The sequence below is a fragment of the Cariama cristata genome, unplaced genomic scaffold, assembly GCF_000690535.1.
Source record: "Cariama cristata isolate BGI_N322 unplaced genomic scaffold, ASM69053v1 scaffold23878, whole genome shotgun sequence".
Classification (NCBI taxonomy): domain Eukaryota; kingdom Metazoa; phylum Chordata; class Aves; order Cariamiformes; family Cariamidae; genus Cariama; species Cariama cristata.
In genome coordinates this window covers 455-25,681 of record NW_009633244.1, presented here as the reverse complement: position 1 = coordinate 25,681, position 25,227 = coordinate 455, and the positions used below count along the sequence as shown (strand labels likewise).

General features: G+C 43.9%; 1 protein-coding gene across 1 annotated transcript; it reads right to left on the bottom strand.

Moving 5' to 3' along the window:
* Positions 1-433: 433 nt before the first annotated feature.
* Positions 434-23,838, bottom strand: LOC104166680 (nuclear factor of activated T-cells, cytoplasmic 1; the record flags this gene model as incomplete). The annotated part of the gene is made up of 5 exons (XM_009706697.1): positions 434-566; positions 1,865-1,920; positions 17,755-17,895; positions 20,301-20,473; positions 23,636-23,838. Coding segments are annotated over 5 exons (706 nt in total), but the record flags the coding sequence as incomplete, so codon positions are not given.
* Positions 23,839-25,227: the final 1,389 nt, after the last annotated feature.

Genomic DNA, 25,227 nt, shown 5'->3' with positions numbered 1-25,227 from the left:
ACCACCTCAAGCTCAGAGCCCAGCACACTTACAGTGCTGTGGTGAGAATTCAGAAGCATTATTCAAATGCAGTGTAGCCTCTGGGGTCACAAAGTCAGACCGAGGTTTGACAGTAACTTAGCAGAGACCTCAGCGCGTTCACAATTTGTGGCTACACATGGGAGTTTGTGCTGGGGCTCTTCAGCTCCCCAAAGCAGACAAAGTCCTTGTTCCAACAGGTTTCTGCCACCAATACAAAAGAAAATAATCTGCAGAGAAGATCTCTTGTGCAGGCAGCAGCTCTCATGGTTTGATTCTCACTCTCATTTTATAGCATCAGGTATACCCCCAAATTAGTCAGGTTACTAAAGAATTATCAGAGCCAAATATCTTTCTAAGTAATCGTTGTTCTCTCTCGTTTTTACTAGCAGAGATAAGGAATATATTTTGTTACCATTAGCAGGAAGATAGGTGAAAAGCTGGTACTGGCTTCTCTTTCTCTTTCCGTTGCAGACATAGAAGTTGACCTGAACTGGGCTGGTAATTCTCTGATTGCGGAAAGGTGGTATCTCAACCACCAATGAATTCTGCAAAAGCAACAAATCAGAAAGTCAAGGCATGGCTAAGACAGTCGAGTTTTACAACAGAATTCACATGTTAACCCCAAGAAGGAGGTGCCCAGACTCACAAGCAGGAACACACTCTCTGCAGGGGAACTGGTGGGTTTCGTGGGCAAGGATGGCCTCCTGCCATCCCCAGCATCCATGACAAGGACTCCAGAAGTAGGGAAATAAGATTTTAGCACAGCTCAGGTCTTTACAAAATCACTAGCCTTCACCTCTTCCCTTTGGACAGCAAATACGACACCGGGTATGGACAAGGCTCTATCCCTCCTGCCTCTGACAGGAATCTGTGACCACAATCAAATTGTGGTCTCTAACTCAGCAGGAGAAAGCACAACTGCTCGGCTGGCAGGTCATCCCCAGTATATCTCACCATAACACAACTTCCTTTGAAAGGAAAAATAGGACAGGCATATGACTATTCAAATATTTCCATTTTCCACAGTGAAATGTTTTCTCATATAACAACTCAGGAAGTTTTAAGCATGCTAGTTTCTGTGGATGGCAGATCTTGCAAGAACACCTAGTGCTACAGGAAGAAGGGCTGGAGAGCATGTAGATGATCTTCCACTGTCAGAAACCAAATGCTCCAGCACAAGGCTAAGGAATGACTTAGCGGCTAGTGCATCAGCTTACACAGATGCACACTGAAATCTGCTATGACCACCAAAACCTCCCCTGGCACTTTTTGAAAGAATAAAAGGGAACGCTTGTCTTAGTATTTGGCCTGCATTCAGCCAAGGTCTTTTAAATTGTTTGCCTGCATGTCTCCAGCAGGTTTGCAGCTAACAAACTGTTGCATATTCCTGCAGAGGTGGAATAGCAGCTGTATTTCCCACTTATAGTCATGGCTGAGGGAGTCACACTTCTCCAACCATGGGGCTGATCTCCTGTGAGAGGACTCACATTTCTTCTGCCGAAGGTAGACAAAAGCCAAGGAAAATTATCAGAAATTGCCCTGGGAGCAGAGGGAAGAACTGACCCAGTAAGACAGAAGATGAGTAGACGAGGCTAGCCCATCCCGGACAATGAAAAAATATTTTCCAAATGGTCTCTCCTACTTTTGGGATAGTTTCCAATGAAGGCTTTTTACCCCACGCTTCCATTAAAGAAAGATTTCCAGAAGGGGAGGCCTAAGTACTTGTTCTGTTTCGGTGGGGAGACACAGTGCCAAAGCCTTGGAAATCCCTCTTTAGTAACAGTGCTGGAGAAGGTAATATATATTTTTCATCTTGATGTTAAAATATTTAAGGCAGACTTACTGGCTTGCACATTTCTTTGTCGGTTTTGGCTTCCATTTCCCACACATGGTGACCATCTAAAAGACAAAAGAAAAAGATATCTAGTTCCGTCCTTTTTTCCTCTCCCAAGCCTACAAAAGGCTTTTTTTTTTTTTTCCCCCAAAAAAATCTCTTTGAAGGGGCAATGTATATATGAAAACCAGCTCTTGAAATGCATTGCCCCAAGTGTTGCCCAACCAGGAGGCCATCTGGGTAACCCACGACGGGAGTCCACTTAGCTTTTTTGAAGGGGGGAACCACAATCCAGAGTGTATGATACTGCCATGGGGGAAAGCCACCAGGAGTTTATTCTGCCACCAGTTTGAACAAAATATGCAACTGTTCTACACCTTAGCTTCCTAAACTTTCAAACAGAAATATTGCTACCTATGAGGGCTTTTGATTACTACGTATGCAGTAGGTCATATTCAACAGCAATATTAAACAAAACAAAACAAGTAGTATTAAGGAAGCTCCTCAGCCGTGTAGTATTTCATTTTAATATACTCCTAGTCTGGCTTGTCATAATTCTGCTGCTTGGATCAAATGGCAAGGCCATAGGCTGGGAAACATAGCTTTTGACTCCATTTTAAAGTTGCTTTAGCTCAGCTACAATGGTCCCACCTACAGTTCTCTGGAGCTGCTTCTAGTGGTGTGTTGGATCCTCCTAATTTAGTGTATTTGTTTTCAAGCAAACATAGATCTAAGCCACAGCTATCACCTTTTCTGGGGACCCATCTTTTGGAAGAAATTGGGTTTTGTCTAGTCATTTTTCTTGTGCCTCACTGATACAGAAGTCACTGGTCAATAACAGATTTTTTTTTTTCTTCTTTGCGGCTTCAAAACTCAACAGCAAAGAAATTAGAAAAATAATACAAAACGTAAGGTTTCCATTCTGCAGGCCTAGAAAAACACAAGCGTGTACGAAAGGCCACAAGCAGACTGCTGTCTAAGTTGGGCAGTGGGGACACATGCAGCTTCATGAGTCCCACCATTGTCAGATGTCACCAGAATGAAAGGGAAAATGAGACTTTATGTCATCTCTTTTGTATATTTATTGCAGCACCAGGACATGCAAATGCAAATATTAGTTATTTTGAACTTCATCACATAGACATGGGCCTGCCTTAGAAAAACAGCTCTCGGCAAGGTAAAAGAGTGAATGCACTTTTTCTTCTCTCTTCGCTTTCATGGCCAGGATGGAGGTGACGCATTTAGAACTGCCTGATTTATTACAAATGTCTGTAAATAATATTTTTGTGTACAGCTGTCCTACTGTGAAAGGAATGCTGCTGAGGGACTAGCCCTGGCGATTGTTTTAACGTCCAAAAACCCTTTCTTTTTAACGTATGGAAAGAAGTGCAACTTGAAAGCTGCAGCACAAATAGCACAGTGGATTTGGCAGGTCTTTCTGTAGGAAACAATTAGCAAATCTACCCTTAGTTTCTTCCTACGTTTTAAATTGTGATGCTGGAAAAGGAATCCCTTTAATTGGTACTGCCACTTTTGGCTGGGGGGAGAGAAGGAGCAGCCAGACCGTGCTCGAGTCTCCTTAACGATGCCTTTTGAGAGTGCCAGAATTGAAGCAGACTTCTCGGGAGGACTGGCGATCACTGCACAATTTATCCAACAGATGTTTCCCCAGAGCTGTCAGTAGAAAAAACCTGACCAAAATTTGGCAAGCCAGGACACATCCCTCGTCTGGGAGCAGCCTCCTTTATCTCCTGCCCCTTCCCTATCGAACCCCTGTAGCCCTCTCACCCCCACCCCCCAATTAATTCAATCAGTTGTAAAAGTAACACAACACCGACACTATCACACATTTTGCAATGGCTGGGAACTTCTGCTTTGTAAAGAGTTTGTTGGTGGGTTTTTTTTTAAAATCTACAGACTTCCAGACTAGTAGTTAACATGTGTTCAATTTGCCTTTGTAAACGGATTACCAGAAGTTCAGGGTTTTTGCTATGTTTAATTTCTGCTTCGCAAGATGAATGATCTGATTCAGGTTTCTGTTTTTTATTTCCTGCCGATACTTCAGTAAAATTCAAAACGACTCCATCTCTAGCTAATCTTTCAATTACTTCACGCAGCACTGCCTTTATGCGCTTTTGAAATTTTTATGATGACAAAGAGAATTTGTTCAGAAATATTTTAAATGCTGTAATCTAAACTATTAGGAAAATAAAAATCCAGAGCTGTGCCTCGTCTTTGGAAGCTAATAAGAACAATACGGGTTTCGCTCCAAGAAATTCCCTTGAGACTGTCCAGACCATTGCTGCTCAGCGACTGAGGGGAAAGGGAAGAGAGGGAAGAAGTGGGGAATAGACAACTCATTAACAGCTAGTGACATTTCACTTAAGAAAAACACAGGGAGGAAAAGTTGTTATGAAGCAACAGACCAAAAAAAAAAAAAAAAAAAGAAGACAATTCCTCATATTACGTCTGGTGAACCAAGAGGGAAATCTCAACGCCCACGGACTGGGACCAACTCCAGGAGGGAAACCTTAGACCACTACGTCAACCTCTTACAGTAAACATGTTTTGCAGGTTTATACAGTTCAGCCGAAATTAAAAAAAAAAAAAAAAAAGAAGGAATAATGGCTCCAGAACGGTTTTGTGGGAGCCCGAAGCATCAAGACAATCTGCCTACGCTGGAGAAAACGGTTTTGCCCCCAGTGCCCATACGGCGGGGACCTCGGCGAGCAGGCGGGATGCCGCCTCCCGTCAGCGTGTGCTGGAGGAGCGAGGGTTGCTCGACCACAAAAGTTTCCATTGTACGCCTGCCACATCTGCAGCAGCCCGCCTGGTTCGGGGCCCGAGGCAACTCCCTCCTGGCTGCCGGCCAACCAAAGTACACCAGAGCAATTTATACCTTTCCAAAATGCAAATAATTCAAATTACAGACATAACACAAAGCTGAAGCAGACACATTTCAGGCATTCCCGTTAAAGTTTACTCTCTGGAATTACCGTACCCAAATGGGCAGTTGTTATATGGGGAAGGGGGGGGACACACGGAGGCAGGAGAGGAAGCAGAGGAGGAGGCACGGAGGAAAAGGGAGAAGGGAGAAAACGGCTTTTCCAAAGGCCTTATTTCATTCCCTTTCATTTCGCTATTTACTTTTACCAAGTAGTAAGAAGTGTCTTCTCCAAACCAAATGCTTGGCTTTGTTCTGGCTTTTTAAAGATTTATAGTGCAGTATTTTGAACAGAAAGACACCTCTTTATATAGTTAAAAAGTTGTGTCAAGGTATTATACTTGCTTTGTTTTGTTTGTTTTTTGTTTTTTGTTTTTTGTTTTGTTTTGTTTTGTTGGTTTTTTTTTAACAAAAGGGAAATAAACCTAAAACATCCATGCCCAGAACCACAGGGAAAAAGCCCTGCAGAGTCCCCGGCGGAGTGCCCTGCTCCCCCGGTGCCAGCAGCAGCAGGTGACCCGACAAAGCCAAGGCTTCACCTGGGGACCCGTGCCAAGGGCTGGAAGAAGGACCCTCGAATCCCTCCTCCTCCTCCGAAGAGCCAGCACAAGAGTGCGGCAGTGCTGGAGGGGGAGCGAGAAACCCCCTTTTTCGCACGCCCGGGCTTGGCACTGCACTGACAGGTGGCCATCAGCGCTGCCGCCAGCTGAAGACACCGGGTTTTGTCAGGAAGCCTGACATTTACAGACTGATCGCTGTTATTTATAGCCCCCCCTGCTTCGGGTGCACTTCACCACCAGCCACTTCAGCCTTTTATTTATTTTTTTTTTCGGTGCTGTGACACTCGGAGCACCTGGGATTGCTAATGATGAAAGTACCGCGAACCTACCGCGTTACGTGGGGTGGATTTTCAGCTTTGCAAAGCATAAACACCCTGTTTTAACATGTGGCGGCTGAACGGTGAATGGGCCTTTGTAGTCTGCTCTTATCAGTCGCTCGCTCCAGCGTTAAAGGAAACTGCGCACAAGTCCAGAAGTAAAAATACTCTAATTCATCAGGGAATTCCCTGCAGTATGAGTCACTGAACGGCTTCCCCACCACACCCAGCTACAAGATTTCCACATAAAAAGGGACTGTAAAGGCCTGTTTTAACACAGAAGCAGCGCTAAAAAGTAGCTGTGTAAATCTAGCGGCATCAGTTATTCACACATAAAGCCTAGCAGACCACAACATACAGATTTTCTTCATGGAAAAGCAACACAAAGAGCTATAAAGACTTCCCGAACAAATTTTTCTGCCATCTTCCCCTTCTCACTGCCCATTAGGACAGATCTCCCAGGATTTCCAGGGCTGGGTTTACCTTAATACCCCAGGGAACCACAAGCGTAGTGCCAGGGGTTCGCAAACTCACAACAGTAACTTTCATTACAGACCAATGGATGGAAGAACGGGAAAGAATGTACAGTACCAAAAAAACCCCAAGCCTGGAAACCCAGAAGGATATGACATCTGGCAGCCACTTAAACCTTGCCTCTATGAAATGGGCATAATGGGAGCGTTCAGATATATTTAAGTGATTTCACTTTACTACAGGAGGTTAAAACAGTCTATATTCTTTAGTAGTCCTGTGTTCACTTGAGATACGAGAAGAATAGACATTATCTAGGATTTCACTACCTATACGCAGTGTAGATTTTATACTCTTCCAGCCTGCGGCTCAACAGAGTTTGACTGCATTGGCTGGACTGTAAATCTGTATTTACATTCATATATTGCAAGTAAGATCGTGAAACTAGCTCTACCCTCCCAAAGGAACCCACTACTTGATTAATGTGTTGTGAGATTACCTAAACAGTAATGCCTATATTACATCCCAGATTACTTTAACATGTCCACAACAGGTAGGGCACAGATGCAATGCAGAATGATTATACAGTGTAATTTTGAGTTGCTCTGCAAAGGTTGTCTACCCTCCTATTCGGCCCTATTAATGAATATTCAAATCCCTTAGGAGTGAAGGATTTGCAAGTTTTCAATTTGCACTCCAACCCCTCTTCCCTGGGAAGTACACTCATGGCACCAAGACAACTGATCTGTGAATACATCTGGAAGGAAAGGATGGGTCTCCAGCCAGAGAAGAGGATGAGGACTAAGGCAAAGTCTTGTCATTCAGACTTAAGAGTCATTCTGTTTTGTGCAGAGATGCTATCAACTTCCAGGAGAAGGGCAGGTTGGGCTAGGTCTGTGCCTGGATTGGCAATGAAAGAGGTGAAGAGGCAGCTCTGTTGCTTGAAGGAGAGCACTCCCCACACCAGTCCTGGGCACGACCCACTGGCACTGTCTCACCTACTGGCAGATATACATTGGCATGGGTGTACTAATGCCCGATTCTGCTCCAGAGGCAGCAGCCTTTCGGACCTGAGGATGCCACAAAGAGCTGGGGCACTTTTCTAGGCTGGTCTTGCAGGTGTCTTGCTGTGAACAACATTTCCCCAGCTGGATACCAGCAAGCCCAATAATCTGTAGGTGGAAGTCTATGCCTGTGTTTACACACCGGCGTAGGTTTTAAAGACATTTACAAGAGACAGGCTATAAGGATGAAGCAACACCAGCCAAGCAGTCTGACATGGGATGTACAGGGAAGATGGGGCAGAAGAGAGCAAGAAGACATTCAGAAATGCAGAGGGAGTGGAGAATAAGTAGTTGCAATGTAAGTGGCCAGGACCTTTCTTTCAGCCACCTCTGTGGCACTTCATTCTCCTGAGATCTGCTGCCTCTTAGGGCTCTGCAAGGAGCAAGATGCCTCCCGGTCGTGTGTGAACCCAGAGCCACCTCCTGCTGCCATCCCACTGGTGCCATGGCCTCGCTGCCACCCGGCACCTTGACCCCGTCTGCCTCTCCAGCCACCCTGATCTCCCCTTTGCTCTTTCACTACTTTTGCAATGAGACCACACAGCTGGTCTGATTTTTGCCTACTTTATTTCCTTCTTCCTTGCCAGGAAGACCCCCAGCTGTTCTTCTCTGCCCTCCCCACAGCCTACGGTCCTGCTACAGAGACTTCCCCCATAGCTTTGTTCCCTGTCCCTGGCATGTCTTCTGGCATGCATCAGTCCCTGCGCAGCATAACTGACCTATTTGTATTTCTACATCAAAGCTGCTATATTTATTTGTGTCTCCTCATAAGCATTTTTTCAGCGTATGGATTTTGTCCATTCCTTCAGCTATACATTTTTACAGCACTGAGCTGAATATCATGTAGACTTAGGTATACCTGTCATGCATATGATGCTTTCAAGTTACTTTTCCTCTCTTTTTTACCTTAAATGAACAATAAGAAAGTCATGCAGCAGCCAGGTGATAAAAATCCAGTACAAACTGTATCTTACAGTACTTTGGCATCTGTGCCAGACATGCGCTTCCTCTCTGGTTGCTCAGCTGGGCAAGTCAAAAGCTGAGAGACTCACTTTGCCTATACGGTGAGCCTTTTAAGCTGCATTTACCACAGTATGTCTAACAGACTTAATTATTCTGAGTTCAAGTGTTTGCAAATGAACTGCAATTTTAGTCCAGGTAATTAAAAAGAAGTGCTGTGCTGACAACTGACTGATCGGGGTTCGTTTTGAGCCAAAACCATTGGAATGACCTGCCAGATCCTATTTTCAGCAGAATGGAAGCTGGTTATGCAATCTGTGCACCTCCCCCTATTCAAATTGCCGTTGGTCTGAGGGTTTTATTTAATAACTCTCAGTAATGCCAGGTCTAAGACACTCAACTTCCAAGTAAAACTGCAGCTTGACATCCCTGAAAAATCTCTCCAGAGCAAGCAGGTCGAACCAACGCACCCAGCACAGCCACCCACCAGCAGTCATGACAATGCTTCCCTCTGTCTTTGGTTACATTCGTGTCATCTCCTTGTCTTCACAATTTTACTTTCCTCTGGGAACCTCTAGTAGGCTGAACCTGTGACTTTGCAGCTGAAACCGAGTAAAATATTCCTGGTCCATCTTCTTCACTCTAATCTGTCTCATATTTTCTCAGAGACTACTGGAGTAACAAACCTCACAGCCAGTTTAAACCAAGTTCCATATTTTCCTTCCATGAACAGTTCTTTTCCTCTACTTCTTCTGCTTGATGCCAACATCACCACCTGTACTATAGCTACTCCTACTTCTTTCTCATCTTAAGACGTAAGCTTGATCCAAATGCTTTCAATTCTTCCTTCTTGATTATTTTTTAAGACACAAACTCTTCATTTTATCTATACGGCCACAACTTATCTTCCAGAGACAACTCATTATGGCAACCCCTCATGACTTTTTAGCAGAGTCTAAACAGTAAGCTTTTCAACAGCATTTTTATTTTTTCCATCGCACTGTCCCCCTCATGTCCCTTTTCTTGTTTCTCTTGTCCAAGAAGGTCAGGCTCAATCTCAGAAGTCGTTCCTCCTCTCCTCTGTTTATCTGCCTTGATATCAGCTTCCCTGAAACAAGGCACACCTTGGAAATGTCTTATCTCTCTATTCCTCTCTTAAATGTCATTGTACTTTCCTCCACATTGCTCTTGAAGGTGTAATGTTACTCCCTCAACAGACCCAAAAGGAATATGCTCCTCTTCCCTCAGCTCTCCCTACTTTTCCTGTGATGCCCACTTGAGACATGAACCACCTCTTAATGATGTCAGGGAAGTAATAGGAGACAATGAGATGTGTTTTTCCAAAAGATGTAGACAATCCCTCAAAAAACTAAGTACTTTGCAGGTATCCCCTTGTACTGGTTTATGTGGCAAGGTTTTGGTAGCAGTGGGGCTGCAGGGACGGCCTCTGAGAAGATGCCAGAAGCTGCCCCCATATCAGACAGAGCCAGCTCTAGCTGGCTCCAAGATGGACCCACCACTGGCCAAACTTGAGCCTATCAGCCAAGCTGGTGGCACCCCTCTGACAATGTATTTAAGAAGGGGTAAAAACCACTGTACAGCAGCTGCGAGAGAGAGGAGTGAGAATATGTGAGAAACAACCCTGCAGACATCAAGGTCAGTGCAAAAGGAGGGGAAGGAGGTGCTCCAGGCACCAGAGCAGACATTCCCCGGCAGCCCATGGAAAAGACCATGGTGAGGCAGGTTGTCCCCTGGCAGCCCATGGAGACAACCACACCAAAGCCAACATCCACCCTGCAGCCCATGCAGACCCCATGCTCCTGGAGCAGGCTCCTGGCAGGAGCTGTTGCCTGTGAAGAGGAGTCCATGCAGAAGTGGGTTTTCTGGCACGAAATGCAGCTCTGGGGGACCTATGCTGGAGCAGCCTTCCGAAGGACTGAACCTCGTGGAGAGGATTCACGCTGGAGAAGTTTGTGAAGGACTGTCTCCTGTGGGAAGGACCCACGCTGGAACTGGGGAACAGTGTGGGGAGGAAGGAGCGGAAGAGAGGAGCTGTTATGGACTGACGGCAGTCCCTATTCCCTGTCCCTCTGTGCCACTCGGAGGAGGAGGTAGAAGTCGGGAATGAAGGAATGAAGTTGAGCTAGGGGATAAAAGTGGTCTTTAGTTTTGCCTTTGTTTCTCACTATCCTACTCTCTTTTTAATTGGCAATAAATTATTTTCCCCAAGCGGAGTCTGTTTTGCCTGTGACAGTAATTGGTAAGCAATCTCCCTGTCTTTATCTTGACCCATGAGCTTTTTCATCTTATTTGCCCCCACCTCCATCCTGTTGAGGAGGGGGAGTGAGAGAGCTGTTTGGTGGGTACCTGGCAGCCAGCCAAGGTCAACCCACCACACTCCTTTCCTCTACTGTCTTTAGGCACTGATTGCTTCATTAGACTCAGCTTTCTGGTAAGGGCTGTGAATTTCTGTGTGTTTGGACAGAGGGTCCTACTGCAACAGTAACAGTAAAAACTATCCAAAATCTTGTGCTAGTTATAAAAGTTCAGAGACAAAGCTTTGATTGCACAGATACAGCTGCTTGAAGCCACTTAGTCTGGCAAAGACATGAAAGAATAAACTTCAAGCACTCAGTCACAGTGTCTATAATAATGAAAAATTCACACAATTACTCAGACAAGAGACTTTTCACTAGAGACCATATGGTTATTCCTTATTTCTCTGTTGTCCACAGTAAGTATCTGTGATTGATTGATCTCGTTCTTCACTGTGAGAGCAACACTCTGGATGAGACTTGTTGCCGCTGATACCATCTCATGTGTATGGCTGCTGTCCCGCTCTGTCTTCGCCATTCCCTAGACTAAACAGCCAGGAAAAACTGAAACGTGCTGACATTTCCTACAAGCTACATCACTGCTCCTGCGTGTGCGTGAAAGGGTTCCACCGTCAAATGACTCCACTATTTGATGACACTATTTGCCCAAGGATCTGTTTCTGGGCAGTGGCCAGAAACCCCTTCAGCTATCAATACATCTCTAGGAAATAGGTTCAAGTGACCTTCACATGAACCCCATGCTCCCAACTTGTATGCCTTTGAAGTTTCCAGTTTATCGAGTTTCCAGAATTTTTAACCTCACTGCACATGAGTCAGCGTGTAACCGCTCACTGCCAACTGGAACGTGCGTCCTGAACTTGGATAAACAGACAGATAAAGACAAAATTATGTAGTATCTGTCCATCTGACTAGAGGGGGAAAGGGAGTTTTGCCACTTGCTTATTTATTATGTGAGCTACAGTATGATTACCAGTGTGAAACATGACCCCTTTTTGGCCAGTTGCCCCCCAAACTGTGACTGCTATTGGCAATGGAAAGAGCAATGGAAAGATCTCTGAGAATGAAAGATCTTTTACCAAATGGAGCTCTGCCAAGACTCAGGTCACCCGTCTCCCCATCACATCACATCACGTCAAAACAGACGCCAAACCCTGAGCTCCAAAGTGTAGCTGAGTCAAACCAAAAAGTCCACATGCTTTCCCAACGCATCCGTTCCATCCACATGCCACTCAAATGTTTCATCAACATATCATTTTCCAGAACTTTTTATAAGTTCTCCTGAAGCTAAAATACTGCAGTTGAGTTACCTGCCGTACAACAAGGTAACTTTTGCTCACACAACCCATGGGAAACAGAACTAAATTTCTCAGACCGACATTTGTACCTTAAAGCATCAACTGATTGATCCTAATCTTTGCCAGTGAAATTTGAGAGGAACAAAAAAACCTGTGAAATGCAGGAGTGGACACTTAAATTCATCCAGCTTCCTTCTTTTCCATATCGCATTTACTTTGTACAAACATTCGGCTGACCAAGTGTGACCACACCTCTAACGGGAAGCAAACTGTTAAGTTTTCCCATCTGAAATACAGAAAAGCATGATTTCCTTTGGTATATACACCAAAAAACTTGGTGATTTCACCCAGCTATCTTTCATCTGCTCTAGTATAACTATTACCATGCCACGTCAGTGCCTTCGTGTTCTAAGACCAAAATCTGTTCCAGCAGGGAAGAGGAACAATTTTGACAGAAAAATCCATTTAACAAAATAAAAACAACAGTAGAACGAACAGTTCAAAACAATAATTAAATCTAAAAAAACTCTTTAATCACTTGAAAATATTCAAAAAGAGAAAAATCCCTGGAGAAAATGTTGCTTAGGTGCTGTTTATTTCTCTGTCTTTCAGGAACTTGAGTTTCAAAGGCTTTGGGCACAACAGCTGAGGCTATTATGCAATTAATTAGGTTACAGAGTGCGTAGGTGCTAGGATCGCTGTTGATTTGAAGACTGAGTAATTATTAATATGTTCAAAACCACCGAAGTCTGTAAACCTGGAGTTACTCCGAGATATGGCATTGCAAATTATGAACTTTATTAATGTCCATCAAAGAGAGTGATGCATCTTCAGGGAGGGGCATTTGTCACAAGGAAGCTCAAATGCGGGCCTTTGACCAGGACAAAATGGCCCTCAACATTAACAGCCCACAATCAGAATTTCAAAGTCAGTGTTATTTGAGAAACTAATCCTGTAGTGAAGTTGGGTGTTACATTCCTGCCTTTTTGCTCTTTAGAACTCTTGCCTTGAGCTCTGGTCACTAAGCAGAAAACCAAAGAAATGTGCTTGGAGTTCTAACTTAACTAGTGGAAACTCAACTGAATGATAATTAATAGTTACACACCAAATATCCATTTCTTCCCATAGATTGCAACTTGCTAATAATGAAGATTTCAGTCAGTTTAACCTGATCTCTTAGGTATGTCTAGACTTGGCCAAATCCGCGGAGTCCAGAAATACTTGAGCTAGTTCCAGTGCCAAAACCATTCTAGCTACAGGAGCAAGGAGCAATTTTTGTGCAAGGAGTGATTTTTGGGGTAGATTAACTCTTTCAGATCTTAGTGCAAGTCTCTTTCTAAATCCCAAAACATCTTAGGCAAGTCTACAACATCCTAGAGCGTGCCAGGAAGACATACCCATAACTTTCCTGTGCTTTGATGCTTCGGGATATTGGCTTTGTGACTCATCAGTGAGCTTTCACTCATCAGTTACAGGAAACATTTTGTGAACTGAGTGAAGACAAACTAGGATTTTTCTACCGCACTCAGTTTTATAGCTCGCTAACCATAATCTAACATACTAGGAGCCAGTAGTCCGGTCATTTCTGTTAGGCTTTTGTGCTGCTTTGTGTTCAGTAACTCACATTACCTTCAAAAAACTAGCTTTGAAAAACAAATACACAGTGTTTGCAGCAGTTGTCGCCAAAAAAAAGGTAGCTGACAGATATACAGTCCTTAAAACATATTCTCCAAACACCTCTGCACTTTCTGAACTTCCCTCCAGATTTTTGTTGCCTGGTATATTTATAATCCAGAAATGAAATTAAAAGTTTCAAAAAGAGAAGTAAATAAATCAGTGTCTTTTATTATAATTCCAGATCACAATCCATGCTCTTGCAGATGCAGGTGTTAGACAGGAAACATTTTGTCCCTCCTAGCCAAACACCTCCTCCCATAGCTAACAAACATCAACTTCATGTCATCTGCCTTCGTAACTGAAACGCACACCTTGCCTCCACAGAGAATACCAGCATACAGACGCCAAGGGCCCTTGCTGGTAAGAAGTTGCAGACTTTTTTATATTTTAGAAAGTACTAATTCTTCTGATGAAAAACTGATTGGTACCGGACATCCTAAACCTAGTACCCAACCACCAGGACATGCAAACTCACAAGACCCTTTTGAAACTCAGGAAGAGAAAAGCATGACTACAAAGAGAGACAAAAAGTGAAAGAAGATAAGAAAAACAATTATAAGTGTAATTTGTAAGAGACAAAGTCATCGTGGGACTCCCCAGTCTAAGGAAATTGTGAATTTAAAAGAGTGAACCTCTCAAAGCACATTCAACATTCACTTTTTTACTACTGCTAGGTTTCTTGGACGGTCATTTTACACCATCGTTCATCACTGGAAAATACAGTCTGATGTGCCAGCAAGAAAACATTGACCAAAATCCCATAAAATAAGGACTCATTTCAACACATGAGAACTTTTTTATGGTACTGTAAAAGGCTTGAGCAAATTTTAGTCAACTTCTGAACAGACTCATTATTTATCCAAAGGGGTGTGCCTTCTGCCTGAGCACTGGACCACACCATGAGGGGTTCTCCTTTCAGAGGAGGTCCTCACAGCACTCCTCCCACAGTCCTTTCAGTACGCCTTGCCTTCATCCCTTGGTTGCCTCGTCCTTCCTCTGTGAGATGCAGAGTCACAGGGCTACAAAGTAAGTTTTGCTCTGTTTCACACGCTTCTTGGCTGAAAAGCAGCTAGTAAGGGGTTAAGCTGAAAGCACCAAGCTGCTGCTTCCCCCAGCTGAAGGATTGATTTGATCATTCTTCAGGGATTCCCTCCTGTATGAGTCACTGCTCAGACAGACTCCCCACGAAAGGAGGCCAGGATAATGCCATTCCTCCAGAGACTACAACAGCTGAGGGCTAGCCCTGAAGACGGAGAGCTTGGGACTCATGCTTGGAAAAACATTCAGCGGACCACAATGCACTCAGCAGACTTAAAGAAATTATTCAGACAGAAGAGGGAGGGGAAAAAAAAAAGGGCAAACAAAAAGTGCTCTCAAACTCTTTGCCTTAACGAATTAAGTATGCAGACTAGCATGAATTAGACAAGCTCCCAGAGACTGCCTCCCAGCTTGGGGACTCTGCCCCAGTGAGGACTGAAGACATGAGCTCATGTAGTATAATATTTAAATTTTATATAAAATATACGTTCTCTTTATAAGCGCAATGATTCCTGTGATCTATTACTTTGTAACAGCTGTGTTTGGCTGGTACCCACTAGGAACGTGATCAACATTTCAAATTCAAAAACAAAAGCAGTAAGAGTAGCAAAATTAATGAACGTCTCCAGCTAATCACAAAAGTTCATAACCAGCTTTCTAAGAGAAAGAGAAACTATGCTGGTGTTCCCTCTCTTGACCTACTTTCATAGATGTGCAAGAGCTGAAAGGGAAAGAAACATTGTGTGCTGATTTACAAGAGTGAAGGCTGGTAATGTTTGTTCATTTGACACTAAATACAGTGACTCTGCTCAAAAATTGAGCTGGAGCACTACAACAACGACGCATCACACTTGCTTGTTTCCAATGCATCGAGCTGTCTTAGGCAGCGTAGCACACAATTCATCACAGAAGCCCTAGAAATTGCTGAGCCCAGCTCAGCCGGCAACTTTGCTTTTTGTGTGCCATTCCTAGTGACATGATTGCAGTTCCTGGAGATGCTGAACAGTCTCGACTTTAAAGGCTCAGCCCCCGCAGCGTACCTCCACGAGGCAGGACTGCCCAGTAACCGCAACAAATTTACCATCAGACTACTAAAACCAGGCAGTATGGTTTCAGATCAGATCTTTCAATACTGACTTAACGATCTCGATTACTTTTCAATGATAGCAGCTCACTGACTGATTCCTGCAGCGTTGCCCATGCCGGGGGAAGAGTGCACGGGGATCTCCGGTGGTGCTTTCATGTAGAAGAGACACTCCTGCACTGGTCCATCCTGTCAACCCATGCACCCAAATAGTTTACCCCAGGAGTTTTTCAGGGTGACAGGCAAGGCCTTTTCATAATTTTCTTCCTCATCAGTACACCCCGTGTGCAGCAGTAGACTCACAATGTTTAAAAAAATGTTGCTTATATAAATTATTTTCTATCTATATGCTGTCTCTGTGCAGCCTCAAATTCCTTTTGCTCAGGGGAGGTATCTGTCTGGTTAAGAAGTAGAAGGCTGGCCTCATTTTGCATTTTTTAAATTTAAGGCTATACAGTGAGCATCCTGCTTTTGGTGTACTTAATGCTAAAGGAGACAGTGTCCAAATCCATGCTGTGGTACCTGCTGGTGGGAAACCAGCATCATCATCATAACCCTTTGGGATGGGATGCTTCAAAATTTGTCCAACTCAATAAAGGAAGAGGAGAGAAAATAAGTATGAAGGAAAGCACCCTTTAACGTGGTTTCCTTCCTGTAATGAGGCAGATCGAGGACTTTGCTCCTGGCATGTCACACTAACCCACTTCTGTGCAGCAAAGGAAGTTTAAATATAAAGTAGACAGCCACCTCCTTGCCTCCCCTCACGCTACGCAAAGAGCAGAATTCAGGGGTTTTTTAATTGCGGTACCACCTTTTTTTCCTTTTTTTAAAAAAACTTTCTTAAGAAACAAAAAAGGTGTTTTGCTTATTTCACGGCCAAAGCCTGACCGCGTGCGGTGTGGTGCTTGGGGGTCACAGGAACGGCGGTGACTGGCTCTTGCTGAGGTGCTGGGGTGTTACTTCCACACCCCACACCCCCCACTTTTGGTGACTTAAACCTCACCAACCCAGGACTCCAGTGGGGAACTTCAGGGAAGTGTTCTGCTCTTCCCCTGAGCCTGAAGACACGGATGTCTTCGCTTCCAGAGCCTCCCCTGCTCACCCCGCCACCCCTTCCTGCGGCCCAGCTTCCTGTGCCACTGGCAGAGGCCACGGGCAGGAGAACGGCACGGGAACGTCGTGGTCATGGAGGGTTAAATGGGCGCAGTGCCAAAGCTGGTGCTGGCGGCCTGAGGAGTGCCCAAGACTGTTTAAAGTTCAGGAGGGGGTTCAGCCGGCAGCTGAGGAATCCATGGCTTGTGCCAGCACCACGGAAACCCTTTCCAAAACAAGACTCAAAACTACCCTTAACGATCTTGATCTCGTTTCAGAGCCTGACTTTGACTCACAGCTCGGCTCCCACTGCCTTCTCCCGTGGGGGCATTCGCCCGTGTGATGCTCTCACCCTGTGACTCACGGCTCCTGCAGACACCCCACCGCTTCTGCAAACACCTTCTGCTCCAGCCCCAGCTCCCACCTCACGCCACCTGCTTCAGCCCAACCCAGGACCCTTCCCCAGGAGGACCAGTCCCACCACCAAGGCACTGCAGGAGCAGCACTGGGTGAGGGAACAGTTGTGTCCAGTCGTCCCCCAGTCCTCAAAGTAAACCAGAAACATGTTCTTCAAATGATTGTGTGTGTGCTGCAAGTCCTCCTCAGCCAGCAGTTTGTAAATGCCACCAGTCTCAATTGCCACAGAAGCAGACACAGGTATGCACACATACCACCAGCAGCACTTCTCTTCTCTCTTCCACAATTTACAGAAAAAGTTTAACAAGATGCACCATCTTGCAGGTTTTATGGGGACATGCCACCAGAGGTTTCAAACACCTTTCACAGGTCCTGCCCGGTACAGCCATGGTTTGCCACAAAAACAAATACCAAATGTTGACTTTCAATGTCGTTATTGTCTACCTGTAACTACACCTGCCATAGTTCGAAACCTCAGCATTAGACACAGCTCAGATCACTTTCACAGCTTTGCCCAGTGACATGGAAAACATATTATGTGCAGAAGAAAATGTCATTACTGTATTTATGCTTTCATCATTTGGCAGAGATTTTAAAACAGGGACAAAAAAAGGCAGACCGGAGTCTAGATTGAAAAGACATACCTGGTGCTTTCTCCACAAAGATGACTTTGGAGTCTTGCAGAAAGTTATGGCCAGTCAGTATCATTTTTTTCCCTCCAGTAACAGGAAAGCTGTCAGTACTTTGCTTCTCCACCAGAGGCAGTTCTTGGGCAGATCTCTGAGCTGGAGAGTTATAAAGAAGATAAAAAAAAAAAAAAAGCAAAGAAAAAAAAAGCAACCACAAACACACAGAAAAAAAAGTAAATACTGTTAAAAACTTAATGCTTACCCTCACAAGATAAGTTGAGGTTGATATAGAAACAAAGAAAGGTCAGAAGGTTTGCAGGAAACATGGTTGGTTTTCAAGCGCCTTGATTGTAAACAATAGGGTTATCAAACACAGCAGCATAGATTCAAAAGGCTCAGAACAAGCTGTTTTAAAACTCAGCTTGATCTGTACTACATCAAAAAGTATATTTTTATTGAAATTCATTTATTTTAAATAATCTTCTCTTATGTTATCTATAACATACACGCCATGTGTTTACAAGGCACACATGACAAGATGATCATTCATGTCCAAAATGTGTTACAGTCACTATACACTGTATCGCCAATTCTGCAAACTCTCTCTCTTGCAGCAGCAGCAGCCATTGGCCTCACAAACCAGCAGAAGCTCATGGTTTAGAGAGTGTATTTCCACAAGAACCTGAGTGCCAAAGCACACGTGGATCCATGCAAACAGAATCTGGTATTCTCGTGGCACATATTTTATCCCCCCCCAAGTGGGACATGGAGTGAGCGTGGCTGTGCTTCAAGGGATGATGTGACATTTTATCCAGATTACATGGTTCCTCCTGGTGTCACATGCACTAAGAGATGCATGAAGTTTTTGGCACGAGCTTATTCCACATTCTGCACTGGAAATAACACTAGTCCTTATTTTTTTCTCCTGTTTTCTGCTCCTTTCAGGAGGCACGTACCACGCTTTTGCTCGTTACACAACCCTCAAAACTGCAGTTGACTGATACAAATCCAATCGGCTTCATATTTAGTGGCTTCCTGAACTTGGCACCTTTGCACGGACCAGTTCAAGATGTATTCAAATTGTGCCTTATCCTGCTATATAGCAACTGAAAAGCTCTCATCTTTTTTGAGCAGGATGAAACCATCTTTTGCTTTGCCTGTTAGCCTAGAACTTGTCCTTAAAGAACAAACAAAGGGGAAACTATTCATCTCACACATATCCTGGACAGGGCTTTATGCCACTCTACATGGTATTGCTAAGAAGGCTCTGCTATTCTTTATAAATAACATAGGCTTATCTTAATGTAACTCCCTTCTCACTGCCAGTGCTCATTTGTTTATTTAAATGAACGACAGTGAAGGAGAGAAGCTATCACTGTTGGTCCAAACCATTACCCTTTCCTACAACTGCTGCCTCTCTTGCAGACTTGGACTACCAGAGCAGCAGCAATGCTACCCTAGGCGAAAGGATGGACAACTGTCACTGGTCTGAAAGTCTGTCACCAATGCCACTGCTTTTGCAAGAGGAATGCAGGGATGCTCTTTCTTGCAGTCTCTCTATTAACCATCCCTGAAAGAGCACCATGCCTCCAAGAGACGAAATGCTGACACGCTCCAGGACCTGCCAGACACGGCTGGTGGGACTCCAGCCTGGCAATGACGCAGGGACAAGCGTGGACACAACCCTCCAGCACGCATGGAGCTAGGGATGGTCAAGCCTTCATCCCCATCCCCTCTGCTCCCCACCCTCAGAGGTCACCCTCCCCCATACCTGCCACATGTTAAGTTACTCCCTACCCTGTCAGCATCAGAAAGATCCATTTTGTGGAATCCAACAAAACCTTAAAAACCTGTTTCAGTCCATCCGGCTGAACAAATTAGCATTGGGAGTTAGACTGAAATTCAATTTCCACCACTTATGCTGGAGCATTAAAGCTACACAAAGTGAATAGGTTTTGTTTTATGTGTGGGAGGCTGACGAGGCTTACAGAACAAGAATGATATAGGTGTCTTTGGAGGATGCCCCAGTGTATCTGATAAAATGCAGTCTGTTCAATCAAAGAGACCCCAGTGCGGAAACCTGGTTTCTGGAGGTTTTCTGAAGCCGCAGGCAGCTTGTGCCAGTGTGTCAGCTCTAGTATACTGCTAGCTCCTCATCAAAGGGGTTGGGGTTTGTTTGCTGGTTTTTGCTTTATGATGGGGAGAGAGAGAGTGAATAGGACATGATAGTTGCTCTCCAAAAGTCCTACAGCAGTTACCTGTACGATAGGGAGTCACCAAAAGAATAAGCCTTGTCACTCCTAAGTCTACTTTAATTTAAGTGCACTCTACTTTTGTTTTAAGTGTGTTCTCTCCTATAGAAATCAACCCACAAAGCCAGTCATTTTTTTCTAAGACACGGGTATTTTGTCTTCAGTATAAACCACGTGCTTTTGGAAAGCAGACTAAGGTTCACCAACTAGACAGGTAAAGCAAAACCAATGTATAGCATGTCAGTGGAGAAAGACTGCGTGTGGGGTGGCAAAATACCCAGCAAGAGAAGGATGTTTGCTGCTACTCACAGCACTCAATGGGGTTGGAGGCTACTTGCAAGGAGAGGGTCCTGCCATTGGCCTGTGGGATATGAACCCTGAAGACGAGCCGCACGCGTGTGTTCTTCCGACCGATGTCTGTCTCTCCTTTGCGCAGCTCGATATCAGAGTTTCGGAGCTTTAATATCCCAGCACAATCAATGCTATCCAAAAAGAAACAGAGATCAATTACATTCATTTCAAGCAGACTTCAGGAAGATAATGAGTGTGCAATATCTTCCCTCTCTCCTGCACACCCTTCTTAAAAATCTGAGTCAGGCACAACCCAATGACCAGGCTGAACACAGCAGACTTTGTTAAGCCTAGCACTTGCATCCACAAGTAGCTAAGTTGGGCTATCTGTAGTAACAGGTAGTAGTTGCTGTTGGGCACACAAATTTAGGATGTTGCTTCAGTTTCCAGAGGAAGAAAATCTAAAAGATCCTTCCTCCCCAGCACATCCTGTAAGGATAGCGCTTACAGACTAACTAAAGCCTAAAGAAACAGCGAGACTAGAACGTCAATGGAATGAGACGATAGTGCACAAAGTGTTACTAACCCAGAACGCAGGGTTACTTATGATTTCACTTTTTACACCTAATTTGGAGAAAAACCTGGCATGATTTTTATTCTAGGGCAAAGTCCTGAAAATGATTATTAATGAGCACAGCTCTCCCTGAGGTCAGTTCTACTGTCAATGTGTTTGTATTTGAATGAGTTGGAAATACTCCCAAGCTCAGTGTAGAGCTGAAGCTCTGCATGAAAAAAACTAAACTCAGAGTTCTCCCTCCACATTAGGGAAAAAACATGCTTTTCATCAGATATTACTATTTCTGACCTCTCTCTCCTTTTTTTTAAACTTTGGTTTTCTCCTGGATGAGTTTACAAGTCAGGATTTTTGTCAAAGCAAATTTCAACAGAGGAAGTTCCCCGAACAAAAGATATATAAACATACATACTCAAAAACCCACTGCAAAAATACCTCTGCTTTGGCCACGACTACAAAGGCTACATGGCAATTTCTTCTGGGTACTGGTCTCTGGCATGCATTTTATTACACTGAATATGCATAGTTTAATTTTATTTTGCACTCAAAGAGTTTAATTCCCCCTCCAGGCCTTTGAAGCTCTGTTCTGAAACAAACTGCAAACAAGAACTATGGCAGCACGGTTTTGATCTGCATTTTTTCTAAAGTATGGATTTCAGAACAACAAAAAGGCCCTTGCTGATACGATCAAAGAAACTAATGAAAGTATTAAAGCTTCTCAACAACACATATTAGCAGGTGAAGCCATAAGAATTATGAAATATTTGTACCTATGTCAAAATTCTATGCAAAGATCTGTAAGATATGGAAGAAACAATGCGCTTCTCAATACTGTCTCTCCTATAGCAACACTTGTAAAATAAATAAAAAGTACTCAATGACAATTAGTTCAGAGCCAATAAAGTTCAGAGGAGAAAAAGTATTTAAATTCAGGCTTGTAAAGTCATGGACATCAAAATCTGAAGTCAACAGGAGTAGCTAAATGTGCAAAAGTTTAAATGTGCAGATGAGCTTCAGTGTTTCACTGAATCAAGGCCTGAATACACAAAGTATGTGTGAGAAAAGTCCTTGGCTCCAAATTTCAATTCATTGTTAGTGCTAGACGAGGTTTTAGACTACTGACATATAAGGCTTACATATGCCAAAGCGTTGTTTGTGGTTCTTGAGACCGCTCTACTACGATCTGGCACGCATGTCACAAAAACACTCAGTTTGGCTCCCAAACTGTGTAACTATCTTTTTTCTAGGGAGAAAGATGATTGAAACGGTAATAATGTTCCTAGATGGCTAAAAATGGGATTCAAACTGGATAAATAAAGGGCCAAATAAATATTGCATGGGTAGAAACTGGTGAAATTTCAATAACCTCAATGGAGTCGTGCCAGCTTACGGTGACAGCAAATGAGGCCAACAATTCTGCACGCTTGTCATGACTTTTAACACAATGCACTGACAGACGTCCTCAGGTCTTGAGTGATCACCCTAAGCCCAGCTGGCAATGCAGCTAAACACATTCTAGCTCTTCTATTTACATGAGGCACTCCGGGGCATGTTGTACATGACACTGCAAACCAGCTTCTAATAACCACCACATGCAGAAGGACTTCAGGTGTCTGATACCATTTTTCACTTCATTAAGGCGTGGAAAACTGTATGAATAACAAGGAGTGAAACTGTCATTTTAGCAAGCTCCCTGGGATTCTCCCGTGGTATTTGGTTTGGTGGGGCCAGGATTTCTTGCTTGCTTTCTCTCTGTCTACCTACTTCTCTTTCTATCTCTCTACACATACACACAGAGATGCATGCATTTATATATAAATATGAGTACATTCACATTTATACACACACTGAGAGTCGTACATGCACGCAAGCACACACAAATTCCTCCCAAGGCAGGCACCTCAGATAAGGGTTAGGATCATTTCAACGAGGGGGGAGACAACTCAGATAAGAGGCTAGGATCATTTGAACAAGGTGGGCAGAGAGGATGGGACTGAGTAATGTGGAGGCTCTCATGTACGTCACATACACAGAGGGATATTTGAACCTTTATATACAATCCTATAATGAAATTTACCTGTGTGCAATGGACTTACAGAACACTTAATTATCACTCAGACTCCTACTAATTCAGAGAGCCTAAGATATCTGTGCCTGCTTTTCTGCACAGGACTAAACCTACCCCAGCTTAATAACTGCAATCTGAAAGTTGTATCACTTTTACTCCTCTTCTTAGTTCTAGAAGCTTTGCTTCTAAACAAACGTCATGAAAAATGTTGATTTTTATTATGTAAGAAGTAAAAGTGGTTTTACGTGTCTCAAAAAACTGCTAGGGTACTTGGAAATGCTCTCTAAGAGTTTGCTTTGACATCCAAAGATAAATTTTAATAGGCCCTGTTCCTTGTGCTAGTGCGTATAGGAGCAAGAGGTGTCATATTTAGAAACTAAATGCAGGAGCTGAGGTAGGAGATATTTACAGCTCGGTAACTGAGATACTTATTTTAAATGGCAAATAAGCACATTGGCTGAAACTCTAGAATGAAAGCAATCAGTTGTCATAAATATTTGTGAAGTTCATTTTGTTGTTAAGCTGATTAGGGGCAATTTGTCCTGGCAAAGTTGTGAAAACCTACTATTACAGAGAGAGCTTTAAAAAAAAAAAAAGAGAGAGAGAGGAGAAGGAAAATTGTGTAAAAAAAAAAACAACCAACACAGCAGAAATCAAGTGAGGCAACCAAGAGGAAACTGCTAGGAGTCAGATACGGTGCCTGGCTCTTACATCGCTCTCATGTTGTTCTCTGGAAGAAGTGGAATTTCCAGGACTTTGGTGTTGGAAAGTATTGTTTCGTGGCTGGTGGTGGAAACGGTCTTCCCGGTGATTCGATGAACCTGGTAGAAAGCATGGGGTCGCAGCAGGCGGTCGTCTGCAGTCCCAATGAACAGCTGTAGCGTGAGCGGCTCGCTTTCTAAGTAACCATGTAGCTGGCAAGAGAACAGAAAACGCCCACTGAGCACCATGTACATAAACTGCTAGGAATCAATTAAATTTTTATAAGCAGGAGAGCCTAATTCAAGGAGAGAATTTGTGACAGGTGCTATGTGTTAAGTTCCCCCCTTCCATTTTTCCTGTAATGTAATACTGGCACAATAAAAAGGTGCACTCAGAAAATGTCTCATTATCCTAAAGGACCTGAGGCACTTCAGATGGGGTGAGCTTTTGAGCGCTCCTGCTACATCCACAGAAAACTTTGCATAAATTCTGCCATGGCATTCAGCAAAAAAACCACAATGAAGTCAATGTTCCCTCCCGATACTGAGAGTGGCAAAACCGACGGAGTTTGCAAGCGAAAAGGACACAGCTCATCCATCCCCGAGCTCCCTGGGTCGTCCCTCATGCAGCAGCAGGCTGCTGCTCGTGACATGTCCCCTCATTAACTGATTTTTATGCTGGTAAATACCTCCTGGGACAGCGGGGAGACAGATCACATATACACAACTAGTAGCTCACCATGTGTGTCAAATTCTTGTTATAATCGCACAAAAATCTCATTGAAGCTACTGGGCCTGACTTGAACCTCATCCATGTTACAGTGACCGCTCTGATGACAACAAGAGTTATTTCTGCCACGGGCTGGGAATGGAGCAAGAGCAGAGTCTGACCTCATCCCCACCATCTCCTGAAGAAGCTACTCCGAGTTCACGCTGGTGCGAAGGAGATCACGGGTGGAGTTGTCTGGGGACGGCTCCAACCTCCACTTAACGCTGCCGCCTGACGTTGGGAAATGAGTCTCACAAAAATAGTTATCTTGCAGGAGTTAGCTGCGAAGCTTCATCCCAAGGGAAGGGAGGATGCAGCAACTATAGAAGAGAGAAGCGCGGGCATGGTGGGCTGTCCCAGGAGATTTGCTACCCCAGAGCAAACCTGCTCACTTTGGTATCAGTTTAGTTTCCTCTGTGAATGGTTCAGGTGGGTTTGGCCACGAGCTATCCACCATCACTAAATCTGACAGATCAAAACTAGACCACATTTTTAATTTATGGTGCATGCAAGTTCAAAGCTAAATAAAGCTGAAAGCAAGTGGTGAAACTCATATCAAATGTTGTTGATATTTGTGTTTTGCTTCCTTTCACTCTCCTTAAATCTTAAAAAGTAATTCATGGCTTCATAATAACATAAGACCTATCTCTCCGGGATATTTTACCATCTGACAGCAGGACTGCTATTAAGAACAAAGCTCTTGAGTCACTTTTGCTCCTCGAGGACCGCAAAATTCTGGTGAGTGCAAACACAGGCACGAAGCCTTCCCACTGCTATCAAATGCTGATGGCAACAGGAATGCACAATGGCAATGTTTCAGGTACCATGATGAT